The 22,003-nt window shown below is 37.9% G+C and overlaps 1 protein-coding gene across 2 annotated transcripts in view; it reads left to right on the top strand.

The window, feature by feature from the left end:
- LOC110836907 (dipeptidyl peptidase 4) overlaps nucleotides 1–22,003 on the top strand; it is a 230,144-nt gene that overhangs the window by 4,342 nt on the left and 203,799 nt on the right. The window contains exons 1-2 of one of the 2 annotated variants that reach the window (XM_087348678.1): nucleotides 10,627–10,802; nucleotides 11,662–12,265. The exons of the other annotated variant lie outside the window; for it this stretch is intronic. Coding sequence (XP_087204804.1) covers nucleotides 12,170–12,265 — 96 coding nt within the window. The 5' untranslated portion in view covers nucleotides 10,627–10,802; nucleotides 11,662–12,169. Of the gene's footprint in view, nucleotides 1–10,626; nucleotides 10,803–11,661; nucleotides 12,266–22,003 lie in introns of those variants that run through there. 2 annotated transcript variants of the gene reach the window in all.

Raw genomic sequence — 22,003 nt, 5'->3', positions numbered from 1 at the left:
GAATAACACCTGCAAGGTTTTGCCAAAGAAATGAAACTGTCTCCAGGGCGCACTGACGCAGCTTCCACACCAAGAGCAGAGACCATGTGCCTGCGTATGGCGAATCTAACATTCTCAGGAGCCATAATCATGTCCAGTAATTTTCGATTTTGGTCATCTTTTGAATTTAATTGTTCATGGTCCTACCAGAGGAAGTGATGTGGGTAGTACGCATGTGAGAAATGAAAAATGGACACAAAATCTAAGAAAGAAATCTTGAAATGAAAATATCACGTGGGCTACCTAGGCGTACATATGAGAATATCATTACAATTAATACTCAGTAAGTAAGGTGTGATCACTAATTCCCGCCTCTGTGTTTATTTCGCTACTGCGTCTACAGGCATGTTATGGCACTATGTTTTTCCGATGTGCTGCATGAGTACGACATGGAGTAGGTGATAAATGCGTATAAAATTTTGATTGGGAAGCCTGAAGCAAAGAGACCATTCAGAAAAGCTAGGCGTAGATGGAAGGGTAATATTAAAACGAATCTTAGGGAAATAGTGTTGTAGGATGTGGATAGGCAGTGTCTGACTCAGGATAGTGGCTGGTGTTGGGCTCGTGTTGACACGGTAATGAACTTCAGGGTTTCATAAGAGGTTGAGAATTTCGTCTAGACCTGATGTGCAACTAGCAGTTTCTCAGGAATTACTCTGCTCTGTGGAGTTAGGTAGGTAGAAATGCAGGCAACGTCTTTTTCTTTCTGTATTATGTTTGAGTTGGTCGTTGTAAGGATGCAGTCTGTTCTGTTTCTTGTCTGCTACGAAAGAATATCTACATGTCTGATGAAAGCATCGCTTTAAGTCATATCGTTCTGCCGATAATATGGTGAGGGCGAAACAGCGGCGTTGGTGTGTTGCTGTCGGTGAGAACGTGTTTTATCGTCCTGCACTCCAGATGTAGATATTCAGCCCCTCGTCACAGGATCCTAACAGATCTGGCGACACGTTTTTAAACTACATGAGAGGGCGCGGGTAGAGATTCGACAGGAAACATTTAGTTTCAATCTGGTCGTCTCTTATCCTATTTTTAACCCTGTCTCTGTGTAAAAAAGTAAACTCGAACTACGGGTCATCATTAATGGACTTACTGCTCACAGTGTGTAGAACAACGTGTGCTACCACTTCCTATCTTATTTAACTACTAGTGTAAACAGACTGCGAAAATTCACTGGGGAGTGGTTTTCCTTGTATTTTCATCCCTTACTGTCTTTCTTCCTTTTCTAAGTCCTTTTTACACCTTTATTTCATTTACTCCTTTATTCTGTATTCCGTTTCCATGTCTTCTACGTCAGAGTTTTCTCCGCCCTTTATTATCGCGAATACCCAGTGAATTTCGTTTTGAGACATAGAAGAACATGAAACACTTTGTAAATTACAAATGTGAATATTTCAAGACGTAACACAAACTCGCGTGAATAAGAAGTATGTGATGAAAATGCAAAACAGTTTACAGGCACAGGTAAAATTGTTGCCCAAAACGTACTGGGTCGGTAGAAGTTGCCTCAGTGTACCAATAGAATAAGTAGTGTTGGTAATTGCATTGATCGTATGGACACTTGAAATAATAATCGTCTGACACGATGCCGTTGGTCCGTGTGTACAGTGCTTTCAGCTACTGTCGGATGCACATTGCTGAACAATAGTCAGCATTTCAGTGTCTAGATTGTCGCGTCCATTTTATATACAAGAGCAGTCATGAATAGATAGCTCAGTTGAGTGAAGCAGAGTAGAACTGTCTCATGCGGATGCCTCGATTGAAATAACCATGGTTGCTTTTCTTTAGTCTTCTGCCAGCCACTCGAATATAGGCTCCTGTCTGCACTAGACGGAAAGATTACAAAGTAGTAAAATGGAACAATTTTTTGCTTAGTATAGAATTAGCACTGACTACACATCAGGCTAATGTAGACTGTATAAGCGCGTGCGCACACACAAACACACGCAGGTCTAAACATTTAAAATTTGAATATAATAAATCATCATCAAGAGTTGGAAAAATAAATAGTAGATTCGGTGAATGTTTGCTACATTTTAGTAAGGAATTTCCCTTTCGGTCTGCCTATAAGATTATTTATCAAGGACGATGGGATAAGGCAGGGCACGTACCTTTTGTGGGAGAGATAAAAAGTGCATACAAAATTTTAATCGGAACGATTGGAGGAAAGGGACCACTAGAGAGAGGAAGTCATAGATGTGATTTAATTCAACTGGCTTAGGGGTTGGACCACTGGTGGACTATTGTGGGAACGGTAATGAAATTTCCGACTGAATATGCAGAAGGGAATCGACCAAGTGGTAGAGTATTGTATGGAAAGGAACATGAAGAAGACGAAAATTTTGGTGTGCTTGAGGGAAAGGAAGTTTAAAAAGAATGAGAGGTGGTTTATGTATGGTGAGAGGATATGAACATTTAATGAAATATGTTATTCGGGAGTGACCCTGGAAAGCACAGGAGGGTGGAATAGACATAAGGGTAAACTGGTGACAAAAGGGAAGCAGGCCTTAGTAGCTATAGATAAGTGCCTAGCAAGAATGCCTGATATGAGGATAAAGATTTTGGAAAATGTTTACGAGATAATATGTGAATCGAAACTGAGGTGTGGGGCTTAGGGGAGGGATGGAAACAAATTGATGTAATCCACGGGAGATTCTGCAAGAAAGTCCTAGGGATACCAAGGGTTGCAGCGAATGGGGTAGCAGATGTGGAATTTGCGAAACAGCAGGAGGGGCAAGGTTTTGGGGTTGATTACACAATTAATTTGATGTATGTGCATACGTACGGTACCTCCTTTGTCTATTCAGTCGTGTTCTCTCACGATTCCTCTATGATAGTTACAGAAATCTTGGAGAAAACTATTTCTGTCGATTGTCATAATAAATAAGTAATTTAACTATTTCTATATACTGTAATGTATTTTAAGAAAAACCCCGGAGAATAATGTGCATCTTCCGTAATAGACACACACACACGCACATATACCCACGCGGATAGAGAAAGCAGTAACAGGACAAAAAGTACGCCGATAACACAAATTGAAATGCACTGACGTGTAGTGTAAATTCCCCGCAGACCAACACCACACGTTTCGTATGCAGTCCTCATGGCTGTAATATCGAACTGCATAACGATCCAGTACGTGTCCACGCTTAATCGGAACAGTCATCCAGGAAATTACTAAATCGCGCAACCTATTTAAACAAGCGCATTTCATAGTGCGACAACGTCTCATCACTGTATAGTGTAGTCTTAGCTTTTTGCCAGAGCTTGCAATATGAGAGAAACCACTAGATAATGAAACAATTGAATACACAAAGCATCTTATTTCTTATTCTAATTTTCACACACTAACTACATGTAGCAGGGGCCTTCTTTATAAGCTGATAGTCGTTTAGCCAGAAAATCTTCGCGTGTTTTGCAAACAGAAGTGAATTACCGTGTTTACAGGATTCCGCTAATAGATCATATATTAGGGCAGCTGAATCCAACGAGCATCCTTACACTCTGTTTCTTTAACATCAGTTTTAATATTATCATCCGATCTATGCCTAGGCCTCATAATCGGTCTCTTATATTCAAGCTTTTCGACCAGAATTTTGTATGTAGTTTCTTATCTCTTCCATGTCTGATACATGTCACTCGTTAGTTTTATCACTCTAATAATATTTGGTAAAATGTGCTAGTTTCACAAGCTCCAAAATTTATCCTTTTCCCTTTAAATTTATTATGATAGTAAAACGTGATTTTTCTTATTGAAAGGTGAAAACAAATCTTTCTTTTTCTAGAGGGTATATTTTACGTAATTATATATAATTGTTAGAACTGAGTGACTTCACTTTTCTCTTTCTGGTCATATTTACTTGTTTTGAAAATAAAGATGGTGCGTAGTACACTATCATCGTATTATTAAGACAGCGTGCGGTATGTTCAAGGACTTCCATATATCATGACATGTATTGCAGGAGTTTTGGCACGTCTTTTTCTCTCTATATTATCACGTCCTCAATTTTCACTCTTATTTCCAACCCAATTCTCCATGTAATCACCTCCAATTCCACACTTTTTACAGTCCATTTCTCTATATAATCGACCTCTATTTCCAGCCTTGTTTTCCATTCCTTGTCGTTTTTTCGAAGGCTCCGCTACAAAAGACGGATGTATTGCTTACCCGCTCCTCTTGCCCTGTCTCGAATCCCGCCCGTTATTTCATGGGCCCGAAGAAATTGAATGCGCTAAGAGAGAAACGGGTATGGAGCTGTCGATCTCCTTAAACGAAAAATTATAGTTTTGTTTGTACTTAAAAATAGAAAATAACCTAAGAATTAAGAAAAGGAAATAAAACGAAGTGTTGTTAATCTAATACTGTTAGTTTAATCTAATAATGATATGGATAGAATAGGCTGGTAGTAGGAATGGATGAAAAGTTATGTGCGTTGGATGGGGCTATAGAAGCCTGGTTCGAATCCACTAACCGAAGCTACCATTTGGAAAGCTCGTCAATCAGAAACATTCTATAAATAAACCACAGTAATCCATTCTGTAGCGCAGATTTCTTGCAGTTTGACAGTACAAGATTGTTGTGGGGCTTGCTACTGGTAAGTCTTGGTCCAAATCATATAGACGTAATTTGAATGGCACAAAGCAAAATGGCATTTTTTTTTTTGGAATGCGAAAGATCCGCGATTATCGTGAAGTAACCCGTATTCTTTATGAGCCGGGATAGCTCAGTCAGTATAGTGACTAGCTACAGGCTGGACGACCGGGGTTCGATCCCCGACGGGGGCAGAGGATTTTTCCTCTAGCCTCTGCGTCCAGACCGGCTCTGGGGCCCACCCAGCCTCCTCTACAATGGGTACCGAGGTCATTTCCCGGGGGTAAAGCCGGCCGGGGCGTGACGCTGACCACTCACCCCCATCTAATGCCGAGGTCAAGAAAGGGAGGAGCTATACCTCCTCTACCCCAAGCGCCTACATGGCGCATAGCGGGACAAACTTTACTTTACTTTACCTCGTATTCTTTAGAAATACTGACGGCGCTCATAGTTTAACTGTTCGTTTCCTGCTAACATCGCATTTCGGTCCCCTGAGAGTCCGCTTTAGAAGATTGCATTTAGCTCGGTGTAATGTCATGCCTGGTCACGGACTTAGATCACAAGAGGGAGAACTGGCGTATTTTCGGCTTCACTCCTACACATCGTGTCTCCATTATTTGTGTGTACGCATGGGCCTAAGTTCGTGTTATGAGTAATGTTTACAGTTACCATGAAATTCTATAAAAACTGCGGTCGTTAGTTCGGAATTATCATCTTCTGACTGAGGTAGAATGTAGACAGAATGAGAGCGATGATGATGATTATTACTATTATTATTCCATCTATTTACAACTTTATAGGGTATTTACTTCTACGTACCCGAGGCAAACCTTGTCCCTAAGGTACATAGTGCAGCAGCTATTTCCGAAATACATTTTCTTTTTAATACGTGTTACATGTATTATATACATAATATGTAGTTTTATTGTGAGGGATGACTATATATTTTACGACAGCGTCTTTCGAATGATGTATGAAAATCTTAAAATGGCAGTTTTCTGAAGTTCCCTGATGTTGTGCTCACCCCGGATTTTGGTAAAATATTGTCTAAGTGATTTGGAGACAGTTCCAGTTGCTCCTATAATTATTGGGATTATTGTTATTATTATTGCAGCGACTGTAGCCTCTAATGCAAGCGCAAAATAATTTTCCCTTTTTCTTACAAAATGCAGGGGACGTGACGAAAAAATACGCATAAGTATTAAACTATTATCCGCTAGAAAATGTTTGGAATGTACTTTTTAGAAGTGGCCGCCTTGAACACAAACTAATTAAAATACATAAAAGTATCTTACAACACGGAAAATACATTATCAGCTTCAGGAAAACCAAGATTAATTTGTTTTAAGAAGTTCAATAAAACAAGTCTGCTCTCTGAGCGGTATTCTTTAAAGTTTTTGTATAGTTATTTATGCCTCGAGGCCCTATGCTTCACTTAGGAGCGAAAAGGATATGTGTATATTTATGCCTCACTTTTTCTGCGAGGTTATGAAAGTGGCAGGCGATGAGCGGAAAACGGCCTGCTTAAAGATTTTTTAAAGGCACTGCGAAAATTTCAAGACGGATTGTAATGAAAGAACCAGATTCAAATTTCGATCCTATAGAAACGACACTCATAACGCAATATCGCGAAACAACGTCGCCTGTTGTTGAAGCACGCCATTTTATTGTGTGTGAATTGGGCTATAAATATTATCGTAAGTTGGGTAAGGGGTACAAATTTGCACTCTGTCAGTGATATAATTCGGTTGTTGTTCATGCAACCAGCGAAAGGTACAAACCGGATAAGTTATTTGCCACTGCTCTGTTATAAAGCGACATCTATGGCCTGTTTTTGAAGGATTAACGCAGTAATATACTACACAAAGCAGCCTATCAACAGCTTACACTGATATTTACTAATTTGTTTTAGCATTTGTGTAGAATAAATTGGAACTTATAACTGAGTGACAAATAGTGGATATTGTAAATATTTTTGTTGCAGCCTGTACTTTCTTAGCTACCTGTAATAAGTCGACATAAGAATTCAAGAATTTCACCTGTTGTGTTGTAGGCCCCATATTAATGAGACAAATAACAACAGTTAAACTTGATATAGGAGCTTGAATAAGGATAATCGTTACGGGTGGTTTGTACATCCCTAAGTTATATATCTTGTAATAAAGAGGCCAGTTAAGTATAAGCTGTCAGGTAATTAAGTAGCCATTTGTAGCTAGTATAATTAACTGTTATCTTCAGACACAACCATTCGTTTCTTCTCGTAATACACGCTATCGGTTCGGACTGTGATATGTGATTGTCGGAGGAAGAATTTCCCTTGTCCAGACCCAGGGTCACAGCATGTAAGAGTTTACTAAATGGCAAACGAAGTAAAGATTTATGTCAGGCATTTAAGAGTTAACTTTGTATGTGTTCGCTATCATTGCTTCGGATCAATTAGATGTCTGGTCTGCATTTTGTTCGAGGCATAAATGTTTGAATGTGTTTCTCTAACCTTTCTGTGAAACTACGGGCCTTCTGACGGACGTACCTCAGTCCTTCCGCCTGTTTGCATGCTTCTTTAGAAGATCTGTGCGGTTAGGTGATGTAAAGGCACGAATTAAGAAGCTGTGACACCAAAAATTTAAATAAGAAAAAAAGAGGTAATGTACAGAAATGGACGTTTTTTTACGTGGATACTCCTGTTTCATACTTAACGTAAAAATTATATTCATTCAGTCTACTACGTAGACTAGGCATAGCTGGCAATGTAATATTAAAATTTATGATGCATAAATAAGGTGCGATTTTGTGGATCGAATTCACTGGACCCTGAATTGAGTATAATGGCGAACATTAATTATCGTACGCGTTTCGTATAGATAGACAATATCTTTACCAGATGAATTACCATAAAATTATCGAACAAGTCTCTGTGCTGTGGGCTTGGTGGTTACTAAAGTAGACCAGTAAAATTAAATTAATGCCATGTGACAATTTCTTTCACATTTTCCTTGAAATACATTCTCCCTAATTACTGAAATAATTACAGAGGAATTAAATATTAAAAAAAAGTTATGAGATAGAAGGCAGTTTCATTAAGTAACACGATTGAAACTTAAACTTGCAGTTTATAGCTTATTTCTTTCCCGGACGACACGGTTTTTCTGCAAATTGCAGAGGACCATGTTGCACAAGCTAGCAATTCGACATAAAAATTAAATTTGGTTCGTGTGATTTATGCACCAGGATTACGATTTTACGGCTTTATCCAATTATATAGCACACCATTTACTTGTCAAGAAATGCGAGTAGTTTGCACCGTGCTGTTGGTTGTAAAACATCCAAATGTTACATTAAAATTTCTCCAGGACAAAGAAAATGGGCTAGTAATTTTAAAATTGTAGTAACTTAGTTAAATGTTTTTTGTAATATGTAGTTGTAAACTACATTCTGAATTTTGAAGAAGAGAGCAAAATACCTATTTAAAGGTGCTTTTGTAGTAAAATATACACAACTTAAGGCGGTATAAATGAATTATTATAAATATTCTGGAGGAAGGCCTCTGAATGTCGGGTCAGGCATTGTGTTGTCTCTCCAGCTCACTACGAAGTGAAGTATTGCATTTGTCCATTTGTCTCGAGTAACGATTGTCTGTAGCTCTTCACCAGACATTAATAGGGCGATAAAATGAACGTTGCATGTGGCACACATGATTAGAAGAGAAATGCGTATGCAATTTTGGTTGGAAAGCCTGAAGAGAAGACACCACTCGGAAGGCCTAGGCGTAGATTGGAAGAAAATATTGAAATAAGTTTAGTTAAATAGGGCTTGGGGTGTAGATTGAATTCATCTGGCACACTACAGGGACTGGTGGCGAGCCGTAGTAAACACGGCAATAACTATGGTTTCATAAAAGGCGGGGACATTATTAGTAGCTAAGCGTATTAATAGCTTCTCAAGAAGGACAGTGCTCCACCGAGTCAGTTGGTTAACGGCTATCTAAAGTTCTGGCAAACCGATTTACCTAGTTCATTGGATTTAAATAAGTTAAAATTGTTCGATCTAAATGGAAATTTGAATGATTCGACAGTTGTTCGCAAAACTGCGCAGTATCTAATTTAATGAAAATTCAGTCAGCCGTTCTCAAGTTCCAAATGTATTGACAGACACGCAGAGAGACGCGTGGGGCAAATTCAGTTGTAGCATCCCAGGTTGCGAACGCGCCTAAAATTTACTAGGATTTCGGAGATGTGTTGTTACCTTTCTTGTCAGAACTTTGGACTAAAGTCTGTTTACAGGTACACAGAGGTCCCTGCTGCCCTCATCATTGCAATGAGTCATTTATCGTCCTCGTGAAGGAACATGAGCAAAGCAAAATTTCGCTTAAAATAACAGTGAATATTTGTTTTATTTTGTGTGTGTTATTTTGATATAGCTCGGAAAGCATGGTATTTTCTGTTGATATGTGTGCTCTTATGTACCTTGGGTGGCTGCAGCTTCAGACATTCTTATTTTGTTACCGTTGTAGTGACGTCACTTCCGAAGATTACACTTTGTTTTACATATCCGGACAATATAAATCTGACGAAGTGAGGTCGGTTGAATGGGGACACCAAGAAATCTTCCTTCCTCTTCTGATCCCCCCCTTCAGCTATTGAGTATTATAATGATTGCCGAAAAACGCTACAGAAATGTCGGGATTTCAGCACGGGCCAACTTGCTTGACGATGACGTCAGGCTGTCCACATACAATGTTTGGTTTCTGCTAAGAGAAACACATCTGACACAGTGCGTTCGTGAGTGAGCACAGCACATTCGACTTAGAATTTGTTTCACGGATGAAATTTCAGGTTCTTACTAAGACGATAAAGATGGGATGTTGCGTCGTGTAGTCTCGTAGATATGAGAGACGTTTCACAGATTTTTAACGGTCTACATCATCAGGGCGATGTTGATGGTAGCAGTAAATACCTCTGTTACGTCGATAAGTTTCTATCAGACTACATAGCGCAACATCCCAGAAGACACTGATCTTATTTGTTTCGCGTTTCACGTGTCAGAAATGACGTGTAGAACTTTTCCAACTAATACTGCAAATACCTAGGATATGAAAGAGGTTCTTCGAAGAATTTTATATTTGTGTATGCTAAGCTACAAACCAAGTTCATATCGAATTATTAGACAAAACAAAAATATGCGTTATTAATTATAAGTCGCGATTTGTTTTGTTATTGAATCTGAACGTGTTAAATAAATATTTAAATGCGAAGTGTCATCATTATTTTATGGAAAATCCGTATAAGAAACATAGTTATTTAATGTAAGATTTGAGTTTTTCACAGCGGTGAGTATGAAGATTTCTGTCTTCTGGGTTGTTGCGCTGTGTAGTCTGGTCGATGTTTACCAATGTTTCAGAGATCATACTGCCTCCATCATCAGGGCGATGAGTATGAAGATTTCTGTCTTCTGGGTTGTTGCGCTGTGTAGTCTGGTCGATGTTTACCAATGTTTCAGAGATCATACTGCCTCCATCATCAGGGCGATGAGTATGAAGATTTCTGTCTTCTGGGTTGTTGCGCTGTGTAGTCTGGTCGATGTTAACCAACGTTTCTGAGATTATACGGCCACTGTCATCAGGGCGATGAATCGCTGATGACGGAGGCAGTATGACCTCTGAAACTTTGGTAAACATCTACCAGACTACACAGCGCAACAACCCAGAAGACAGAAATCTTCACCGCCCTGATGGTGGAGGCAGTATGACCTCTGAAACGTTGGTAAACATCGACCAGACTACACAGCGCAACAACCCAGAAGACAGAAATCTTCATAGTCATTTAAGCTCGGATGAGACCGGGTTTATTTGGACAGTGATCGATTGTGCAGGTTCAAACGGACCCCGTTTGACATCCTGTAACTATAGCTACTGCTGGACCGCCCGTTCCCATAGCGACGTCGACGCGCGCGTTGAGGCCCTTGCCTCGCAATGGTTGGGAAGAAAGATTTCGTTATATCGTCGCTGGTTCGTGTCGACCTCGGGTCTCTGCCGCTGAAGTAGGAGAGTTCGCTGTAAAGAAGTTGAATAAGCCAGAAGAAATCTCTTTGTACCCCGTTATACTATTGGTTATACATAAACGACCACGTGTCATGTAATGTTCAAGGTCATATTTTGACAATTCTTGATAGTGTAAGTGATTGTGTCGTGCACACTGTCAGAATTTTATTTAAAGTATTGACGATTTTATAGATAGCAGTTATACTTTCTCGTAAAATTTGAGTTAATGTACTGCGCATTAATTCTTATTTTAGTTTTCAAGTTAGCGTTTAAATATGTGGTTAAAATAGAGACAGTATTTCATAAAAAATAAATGTTTATTCTTATAAAATGAACGAAAGTTTCTAGATTTCTGAATGACATTAAATTTGTATACACTACCATTTAAAATATTCAGTAACTGATGCTACATATATCTACCTACATAATATTTTGTTTCTAAATTTACTTTCTGCTGACCTCCTATTTTGCATTTAAATTTAAAAATTGTGCTTAGTACATTAAGTCCGAAGTTAGGGAAAAGCACACGCCATTTATTCTTGAATTCTGTGACTTCATTATAAAATACGGAGTGTATTCTGTTGCCCACGTATATGTGCGATTGATGTGTACATTTCTACTTTGAATATTTGAATTATAAATATTTTATAACTGTAAGTGTAGTGGAGTGTTATTGACAGTGAGTGTACTTCTCTGTTTCTTAATGTAGTTTCCATTGATTCAGTTCAGTTGGAACTGTACATCGGAATGGGAAGTAATTGAATTTCGTCGTGTTAATGGGAGGTTTTGTGCCCCCTGGCTTTTAGTATGAATTATTCCCTGTGTTAATGTCCATACTGTAGTAAAATATTTTTATTTCTTACAAAAAAGTAGTTGCATAGTCCTGTATATAGACACATAGGGCTTCCATGTGCTGGGTTATATTCGCAGTGTGTGTATTTCTGTGTTGAAAATTTAAATAAACGTCAATTAAATCCGCTCGAGAAATCAGCAGCGTCAGTTGGTTAGAAGAAGAGACCGAAGTTCCGAAGTTCCGGGAGTAATTTCCGTCCCCATCATCAGGGTTAAATAAATGTTGAATAAACGGATTCTGTGCCGATTGGAAAAGATTTTATAAATATTTATGTGCAGGGTGTTCAGTTATCAGGGAAGGCTTATATTGTGTGGTTTTAACCAATGATGAGTTTATGACAATTATTTAAATTCTTTAAAGCGCTCACAAGCTCAAATATAAAAAGGTAACATTTAAATTAAACTGTTGCTGATATTTTGATTTGTTTAATTTTTCTTTGTCAGTATATTTGCATCAGCTGAAGCTTTAAGAAAACAGTTTTACCATTGTGTGCGCGGAAGAATCATTCTTTAACTATTAGCGTAGTTTGTCAAGTCATGTCGTAGGTCGTGCTTTAATTCATCAAGTTTATTTCACTGTGCGTGTGTGTGTGTGTGTGTGTCATTTGAATAATCGAATCGGACATAATCTTACTTCGACGTACGAGATGCAAACCAATGTGCAGATTGACTCCAAGAACCTGAGGTCGTCTCCTGAACCTACATCGGTTCAGGTGTATGATCCGAGAACCAAGACACTCAAGGTTAGTTGGTATTCATACTACATTATGATCAAAAGCTAGAAGCTGCAGACTTAAGTCAAGATTCCATGTCTTTGATATTACTGTGTGGTAGCTCAGTTGGGTTTAACTCTTTCGAATTTGTAATAAGGTAAGTCTAAAGTGACTAATAATCCACTATAAAGTTACAGTATTATAGGTAAACATTATTTAATAACAGTAGTATTAAAACATTTCATGCTGTGAGGTTCTGTATGCAATAATTACATAATCCCACCAAGTTTATACATTGTTAATTTTACTAACAAACAAAAGCGTTTCGGCCCTTACGGGATTATTTTCAGTGTTTAATGCTGACATATTTGGGTCAGATATAACATATGGCCATGGGTCTAATGCAGTATTCCGCAATTTTGTTTACCCGCGACACACCCTAATTTGTCGAAGAGACACAAAATTTTTTATCACGAAAAGGGAATACTTGGCCATAAATATGTTCCAAGAAAATTGTCCTTTAAGAGTGCAGTCATATGGAAACAAAAACACAACACATGTTTAATCATACAATCGATGATGAACCAGTGTGTGTGTGTATGTGTGTATGTATGTGTGTATGTGTGTATGTGTGTGTGTGTGTGTGTGTATGTGTGTATGTGCGTATGTGTGTATGTGTGTATGTGTGTGTGTATGTGTGTATGTGTGTATGTGTGTATGTATGTATGTATGTATGTATGTATGTATGTTATACGAATTATAATTACGTAAGATAAGATATTGCCTTTTTATAACTATAATATGCTACTATAGGCTATAATTTTTTATAAAATTCTTGGCACACTAGTGCCTTTAACTATTATAGTTAAGTTGAATTGTTAGTAAGTCACATTAAAACAACAGTTCTTTGGCCTAAACCTTTTAAAATAAGATATTTACGTGAAATAACTGTTTTTCTAAATGTGACCTACTAACAAGTCAATTTGAGTATAATTTTACTGGTACACTAGAGTAGGTTTTACACCAAATATGTAAGCTTTGAACGTTAGAGACCGAAACGCGTCTGTTTGTTAGTTAGATGAACAGTGAACAATAGCTTATGTAATCATCGTCTAATAACAGAATAATTTAGGGCGGTTACTTCCACTGAAGGATTCAGTCAAAGGTTTTCTAATGTAAGCTTATTTATACAGAAGGCAGTGGGTGTATTTAATGTGATGAAAACGACGCGGAGACTCCGACGTATGTGATGTGCAGAGAAATATTCGAAATCCAAACCTAATTTTTTGGAGGCGTTTGACTGCGAGCGTTATACTAGCGACTAGAAGAGTCAGTGGACTTAGTTCCTAGTTGCATTCAGGGAACAATTTTATTTTTGATTCTTTGTTAATTGTCACTATTATGATCAGAGGTAACGGTTTCTGTGTTTTAATAACCTTGTTGTTAATTCCCATAGTGGGCTAGTATTGTGTTTCTGTAACGAAGTACTGGCAGCTATTAAAATGGCGTGTGGGGGGAGATGGGTAAGAGCCGTTTGGTTCTGGTTTTGTAATTCTCAGCTATTAAGAGGTACTCATCTCAGTCCATTAACCTCTCCGAGTATTCCCTGATCAGATAGCGATTTTATATAGCTAGACAATTCGGTCGACGTCACATTTCTACCCGACATAACAATAAATACCGTCTTAATATGAACAGATCATAAGGAACGGTTAGGACATTGACTATGCAATAAAACACTACTCACATCCTGTACGGACTTGGATTAGGCGTTTTACGTAGAAGCGTATCGTTTCATTTATCACCACGTTGGAGGCTCAAAATTGGCGTACCACAATCACAACAAAAGCGGTACATGGATCTTTCGTGTTTTATGGAATTTCATGATTTCACTACCATATTATTATTTATTTTTGACTGCAAATGGGTTTTTACCCGGTAGCAGTGGTCCTACAATAAGACACAAAACAATAAGACACAACAAAATAATGAGACAGAACAAAACAATAAGATACAAAAAACATACGACACAACAAAAACAATAAGAAACAACAGAACAATAAGACACAACAAAAACAATAAGACACAACAAAACAACACACCACACTCAAAATAAAACAACTCATAAGATTACAAAACCATATAACCTAAAGTACATAACTTAAAAATTAATACCAACTAGACATAAGACAGTAACAGTAATGAATTACATACGTCATGAACTGATGCACTCACATTTCATCAGGACCTTCTCTACACTTCACTACACTTATGAAGCCTTCCCATCCTCACCCCAATTTACCCCTCTTCACTGCACCCACCCATGTATTCCCTTCACTTCACCTCGTTTATCACTTTTCTAACCTTCTTCCTAAAAGTACTTGGTTTACAGGAGAGAGTCCCTAAAACATCAGCAGGCAGCTGGTTCCAGAGTTGGATGGTCCTAATTACAAAGGAATATTTTCTGATATCTGTTCTTTGCTTTCTGTTCCTAATTTTCCGAATATGATCGACCCTGGTTAGATAGCATGGCCTTTGCAATCTGTCACCTATAGCCTTCCATGCCCGTTCTCCCGTGTACGCTTTGAAGAGAGCACATATACGTGCTATCTTTCTACGCTGTGCCAGGGTTCCCCAGCATATGTAGAAATTAAGAAAATGTAAGAATATATATTGACGAACACTGCTAAGTTTTAATGGCAGATGGCAGGAAAAGCCCCTGTACTTGGGTTTCATTGTTGCTATACGTAACAAAACTTTCTTTTTCATTACCTGTGTTTACTAAGCTAGCTAGATGATGTTCAAGTTTGTTTCACAGCCGTGTGACATGCGAATTATGAGATTTAAGAAGGTATATTTCATGAAAATTTCCCTTTGATATTGATGCTGAAAGTCACGTAGGGTTATAATATGTAGTAATTTTAAATGATTGCATTTAACAGGAAACGTGGTTACTCAATATGCCATTAAAATTGATTGTAACATAAGCCTACGTGATTTATAACTAGTTAATCATATATTTTTGATTGGTATTTTTTAAAGAAAACATTACGTACACAATTTTTTAGCTTATGTCAGCATTTCGTGTACAAGTAACCATTGGATAGCTATTCTAACTGAACCTTGGGTAATCAGAAATGTTTCATGTAGTCACTCGCTTACAGCAGAATTCTATTTCATACTTTCAAATGGTACTTTGTTCTGAAAAATAAGGTATCCGAATCGCTTTTACAGTCCCAATCTTTTATTCTATGATTAGCGTCGTAGTGAAAAAATTGTTTTACATAAATCATCATATTATGAAATGCCATGTTTTCCAGTGAATAAGACGCACTATTTTACCTTCAAAATTTTCCTCGAAAACGCTGTGCATCGCATGCGGTGAAGGTTGCCATCCTTGCTAATGCTGAATCGACCAGTGGGTTAATTTCGGTTTGTGGTAATTTATCTAACTCCCTCCACCCTCTAGAAGCAATTTTAAAAAATCAACAAAATTTTAGAATAATGATGATTGTCAGAATTGATTAATCTGTTTTTAAAAGGTTAGATGTGTCAAATACAGTAAATGTAATTGATAGTATAGCAGAGAGAAGCATTAGCTCACTATTCCAGTCTTGCGATGAAATCTAAAATCTTCAAGTCATATATCTGCCAGTCTTGTCTCGTTCGGCTCAGCTGTCATTTACATCCAGTCTTTTAAACAATAAAAACCTTTACGAAGTGACTTAGACTATACAAAGGCAGGAAGATTGTTGACTCTCCAGTTTTCAAAGAGTTGTGTATATTTAGTCTTCTTTATCAACACGTATCATTGTCTGAATGTATTTAGGGATTGTCATTGAAATCATTATACGCAAGAGATATACGCTTGCTTTATGAGTGAGACTTAACACTGCAGGCCATGACGGTAGATTAAATTCCTGCGACGCGAAACGCAGGTATGAACAATGCGCTATATTAATCAATATCCCATCAGCTGCATGACGAATTGTAAAATTTCATTCAGGAAGAAGTAGGGAATAGATTAAATCCAGGGAATGCTTGCTGCCATTTGGTTCAGTAAAATTGTCTTCCAGTTTTCTACCTATAACTGTAAGGTTTAAAATAAACAAATCTATAATTTAATTCTTGTTTTGAATGCACTTGAAACTCTGGTATTTTGAGATAAGGAAACAAAAATTCTTATAAGTTGAAGGTGTCTGAGAACAAGGTGCTAATTAGAAATCTGGGCCAAGCAGAGATCAAGTACAACAGATCGAAGAAAAATGCATTATGAGGGGCTTCGTAATTTATATTCTTTACCAAATGTTATTGCTTGAACAAATCAAAGAGAATGAATTGGTCGAGGTGTGCATCACGGATGTGATCTATGAAAAATGATAGTCCAAAAATTTGTAAGGGTGAGATCACTTCGAGAGTCTAAGCGGTAGATGGGAAGAGGGTAATATTAAGATTGATCTTAAAGAAATAGGGTGTGGACTGGATTCAACTTGCTCAGATTAGCGAGCAGTGGCGAGGTGTTGCGAAGAAGGCAATGAATGTTATGGTTTAATAAGAGGGAGTGGGCAGTTCCTTAACCAGGCTGTGATCTTCTGAAAAAGGCATCTGCTCTATGTATTTAACTAGTTAAAATACTAATTAAGTGCAATAGAAAATTTTACCTAGCTGTCTTAGAATTTGTGAGAAGTAAAAATGTCGAAGTGCGAAAAACAATGACTTTTTTATTTCGTCGCAGAATTGTGTGTGCGTATTGAACACTCGCCTCTCAGAAAATCTTTTCCAGAACTAAAGATCATGTTGACATTTAAGCAGAAAAAATGAATATGCAAAATCACTTATTCCTTTAATGAACGTATTCAGATTTGAAGAACTTGATAATTGCAGTCAGACTGGGACACGTGTTAACGGAATGCAATTAAATATTATGTCGCTGAATACAGCAATATGATTGCGTGTGTGTAGGTTGAAATTGAGCAGCTAATATTTCAAGTACATTTATTCCCGATATACATACATTCATCTCACATAATTCAGGGAGACATTGTCAATATAATTAACTAATGGACTCCTTGATGGAAACTGTTTGCCTCATCTGGCAACTGTTGAAGGCATTCGAATTAGAATTTTATAAAAACCAGATATTTAATACACTGTTCACAAGAGACTGCCACTGGACTATATCCATAGCCACTTGAATCCAATACACACCCTCCACTTCTCTGAGACTCATTTTATTATTACCATCCAGTCTACTCTTGTATTGTCCAACTAAAATGTTTTATGCATTTCTCGTCTCCCCCATGCAACCTGTATGTCTAACCCATATCATTCTCCTAATTGTGCAAAAGACTTGAAATATAATGTTATATAAAATCGTACTTATTCCTTGTGTTCTGACGTGTTTTTATTTACTATGCAACACGGAATGCAGTTCTGCTGTTCAGACTGAATGAGGCAAAACGTTGCTTAGTAGAGATATTTTTTCAGAACCACCAGTTACGACTTGCTTACAAGTAATTAGTTTGGGCTCCTGCCTTTTCGCATCAGACGTTCTAGGGAAAGAGACGACTATTTTAAAAAAGAACCCGGCTCTTCAGAATTCAAGCTTCGACAGCGCTTACCTTCATTCCCTGGAGCAATAATCTTTCATCGAGCGATGTCTCATATTCCTACGCTCTTGAAACACTTCTTATGAGGGCTCTTTGCAACTCATCTATTGTATCAGCCACTGAAATAAATGCTACTAGAGCTTCTATATCTAGGTCAATGTATATTCTAATTAAAGAATTGTTGTGTCAGAGTTTCTTATTGATTGAGAGTGACTATATGACAGTATGAGAAGCTTAGTTAACAAGGATAGAAAGCTTTAAGGGAATGTAAAAATAATTACATAATAAATAACCCAAGATTTACCGTTTATAATTCGGACCCGAAATATAATTGCCGTTTGAAACGCTCCAATCATAGGAAGAATATGATATGGCATATTTAACTTGAAGATGTCGCGCCCGTATCAGGTTTAGGAGGTATAGACTGTACAATAAAAAATCAAGCACTGACATTTTGTAAGTCCCAAACCGGAAGCTACGTCAGCGTACAGAAGGCGTCATAATTCCAGTTATTCGTAATCTCCTTGTCTTTGTCCATGTGTGGCTTTTCTGTGTCTTCCATTAATTTCCATGGGCATGTGCTGAGAAAATTCTGAATTATAATTAGGAAACTTCTTTTCGAACTTCGTTTCTTTCTTAATCTCTCAATCTGGGCATAATTCGTCAGCCTGTGAATCTTTCTAAGAGCAGGATTGTCATAATTAGCAATTATTTAAAATAAGGGGCTAGGTTTCCTTTCGAATCTCGGCTGTAGATCTTAATACCTACTTAATGATCCTTAATAAACTTTGCAGAAACTAGTACGAAGATTAAAGGATGTGGAAGATAAAGATACGCTGTGCGTATAAAATCTCCCGGTTCGTAGTAAATGGAAAGATACTTCCTGATACTGAATATGCATTACTGTAGACAATTACTATGCTAAGGACAGGACAAATAATACTGACAGATTTTATCATCATTCCACGACATTTTTCATCAGCATATAAACATCGATTACCTGATCAAGAATAATTTTTGTACTAAAATAAACTAAAGCGTTGTGGCTGACACCATGGAGTTCTTGCATTTGAATATGAAGACGCCGTCCGATTAGCAGATGACTTCATCGCAGGATGTGCTTATTTATACGAACGACGTACAGGTCTGATAGCTGTCGTGTAGTTGGAGTTAGGACTGTCGGAAACTACTGAAAAAAATATCACTGGTTATAGAAGTTTAATTTCTGCAGACCTTCATTGGACCTAAGCATCTGAAAGTAGTTGTATGTATAAAGAATATTTAAAGGAACATTCTTACATCTGTAGCCAATATGATTTGAATCGTTATCAATCTTATTCTAGAAATGCGTACACAATTTTAGCGAAGAAATGCGAAAGGATAAGGCCACTTGGGAGACCTAGTCGAATATGGGGTTTTAATAATAAAGGGATCTGAAAGGAACAGGGTATGTCGGTGTGGACTGCAATACGGTGGCTCAGGGTATACTCCAGCAGTGGTTTGTTGTTAAAACGGCAAGGAACGTTCGGGTTGCGTAAAAAACAAAGAATTCCGTGTTTATTTAAGCGGCTTCTAGCTGCCAAGAAGATTCTTAACCATGGGATTTTGAGGATTCATTTTGTTGAAAAAATTCTCAAGTTCAGTGTCTTCTTCTTATACAGAATATTACAAACTTCCCAGGTTGCAATGCTGTCAACGTGGAAGCTGGCCATTTTGTGAGAACGTAAGGTAAAATAGAATTTATGTATTTGTAAAGAAATATATAATGGCGAAAATTAAGAGTAATTGAATTGAATGAAACATTAAAAAAATCCCAAGTAAAAACATCCTTTTAGGCTTTTTCATTTAAATTGAGTCCTCTCTTAAGCACTATATTATTAGTCATATATACAATTTTATTCTTTTAGCGACTCAGCTTCGATGCAAGTGAGGAACACTAATGATAATTTAAATGTGAATCACCTTCTAAACCCGTCAGTTTATATTTCTACCAACTGGAAACAAATAGAGACCCAGGAAAAGCAGTGACTGCATCGGGAGAGTTCAGTTACGTCAGGAATAGCCTGAGAGCACAATTTCAGTATGATACGATATGATACGTAAGACGTTCATAGCTGGCCTGGAATGCAATATAGTTAGGAACGTACGTGCCATAAAGAAATTCGCGGGCATTCTTTGTGCTCTGGTCAGCGTTTGAGAATTAATAATTAGAAGAAAATGTCAGAAAATTGAAGCGGACGGTTAATGGGAGAAACTTACTTGGACAAACGTACGCTAGTAAAAAATGTAGTTCCTGTCTAGTCGAATGCTTATAGTACGTGACTGTCCCTCTTTTCTGCTTACAGACATCTCGGCTTCGACTGCGAACGCTTGTTATAAATATTTTAGCGGGGCAACGTTTATGGTTAATAGGCTATGAATTGTATATATCTCTTCAAATTGACTTCTTTTATAAGCTGGTTTGCGAGAGTCATCATTTGGTCTTAAAGATTCATACAAGGTATGTTTAGATAAGAATAAACAAGAGCCATTGTGAAGGAGGATAGAGTTGGTTATGGAGCTGCAGCTTCACAGAGAAAGAAACGTTCAACTTTCTTTATTTTCAAGAAATGTTTGTTGTTTTAAAGTCTGAATAAGTTTATTTTTCGAATGCAGGAAACTGTTTTGTTCAACCTTTATTTGATTTCAATTTTTGTTTATGTTTTTGTTCCGTATTCGTAAAGTTATACATTCCGTTTAAACTAGTGGTGTATTGTTTTCCGGATAAGTATCGTCTCGTGAAGAACGCATGAGAAAAATACTAAACTTAGTCGGAAAAAGTAATGGGATAAAACCATTGTCAGATTTAGGAGTTGGGGGAGGAGAATATTGAAATGTATTTTAAAGAAGTATAAGTGAGGATGTAGATTGGATTAATCTGGCTAAGGTACGAGGTGCGATCGGAAAGTTTCAAGACTGGGCGTATAAAAACCCGTACACTTATCTCAGGTATTAAATTCATCCATCACCCTCGAAGTAGTTCCCCTGGGAGTGAACACAACGATCCCAGCGCCGCTGCCAAGCCTGGAAGCATCCCTGGAAATCTTTCTTTGTGAGCCTGTCAAGCACCATCTGCGATTCTGCCTGAATCTCTTGCCAAAGACTCGCCAAAACGGCTACGGAAACCTATGAAATGCTAAAGCAAGCATTTGGGGAGTCCGCAATGGGTCGTGCACAAACTTTTGTGTGGCATTCACGTTTTAAAAATGGCCGAACCTCTGTCGATGATGACGAGCGTTCTGGACGACCATCTTCGAGCACAACGCCCGAAAATGTTACGAAGATTCGGCAGGCCATTCACGAAGATCGACGTCGTACCATCAACGACTTGTGCGACATTGTTGGGATAGGCTATGGGACCTGTCAGCTGATTCTAAAGGAAGAACTCCACATGCGACGCATCGCAGCCAAGTTTGTGCCAAGGCTCCTGTCTGAGGACCAGAAGCAGAATCGACTTCTCGTTTGTCAGGAGCTCAAAGATCTTGCAAGAACCGACCCCAACTTCCTTTCTAAGCTCCGTGTGACTTCTTCCTCTTCCCAAAGATGAAAATTCAGCTAAAGGGAAGGAGATTTGAGACGATAGAAGAGATTCAGGCAGAATCGCAGATGGTGCTTGACAGGCTGACAAAGAAAGATTTCCAGGGATGCTTCCAGGCTTGGCAGCGGCGCTGGGATCGTTGTGTTCACTCCCAGGGGAACTACTTCGAGGGTGATGGATGAATTTAATACCTAAGATAAGTGTACGGGTTTTTTTAAAAAAAATAATAGGCGCAGTCTTGAAACTTTCCGATCGCACCTCGTATGTATTGGAACGGTACATGATTTGTACATCGTCGAAACACAAATATTTGTAAATGTGTTTCTTGTCTTCGAAAAGCATTTGTACTTAACATATTGACACTTGGCGATAATGATGATGATGATGATGACTATAATGGTGACAATAAGTATTAGAAGAATGTAATAGTATATATAAATAAGATAACTTTAAAAGAATTTCCCAACTAAATGCCTTTCGAGAAACATGACGAAATTTGGTTAAAGCTCTTCTTGTGGAATAATGTAGTTGTACACAAATAGAATCAGTGACGAGAGAGAAGTTTAATTGTAAAATATTGAT

Source organism: Zootermopsis nevadensis, unplaced genomic scaffold (genome assembly GCF_977971745.1).
Source record: "Zootermopsis nevadensis isolate Lab colony 2312 unplaced genomic scaffold, Znev_1.0 Znev_ptg000013l, whole genome shotgun sequence".
Taxonomy (NCBI): domain Eukaryota; kingdom Metazoa; phylum Arthropoda; class Insecta; order Blattodea; family Termopsidae; genus Zootermopsis; species Zootermopsis nevadensis.
This window is presented reverse-complemented; position numbering and strand designations above follow the sequence as displayed.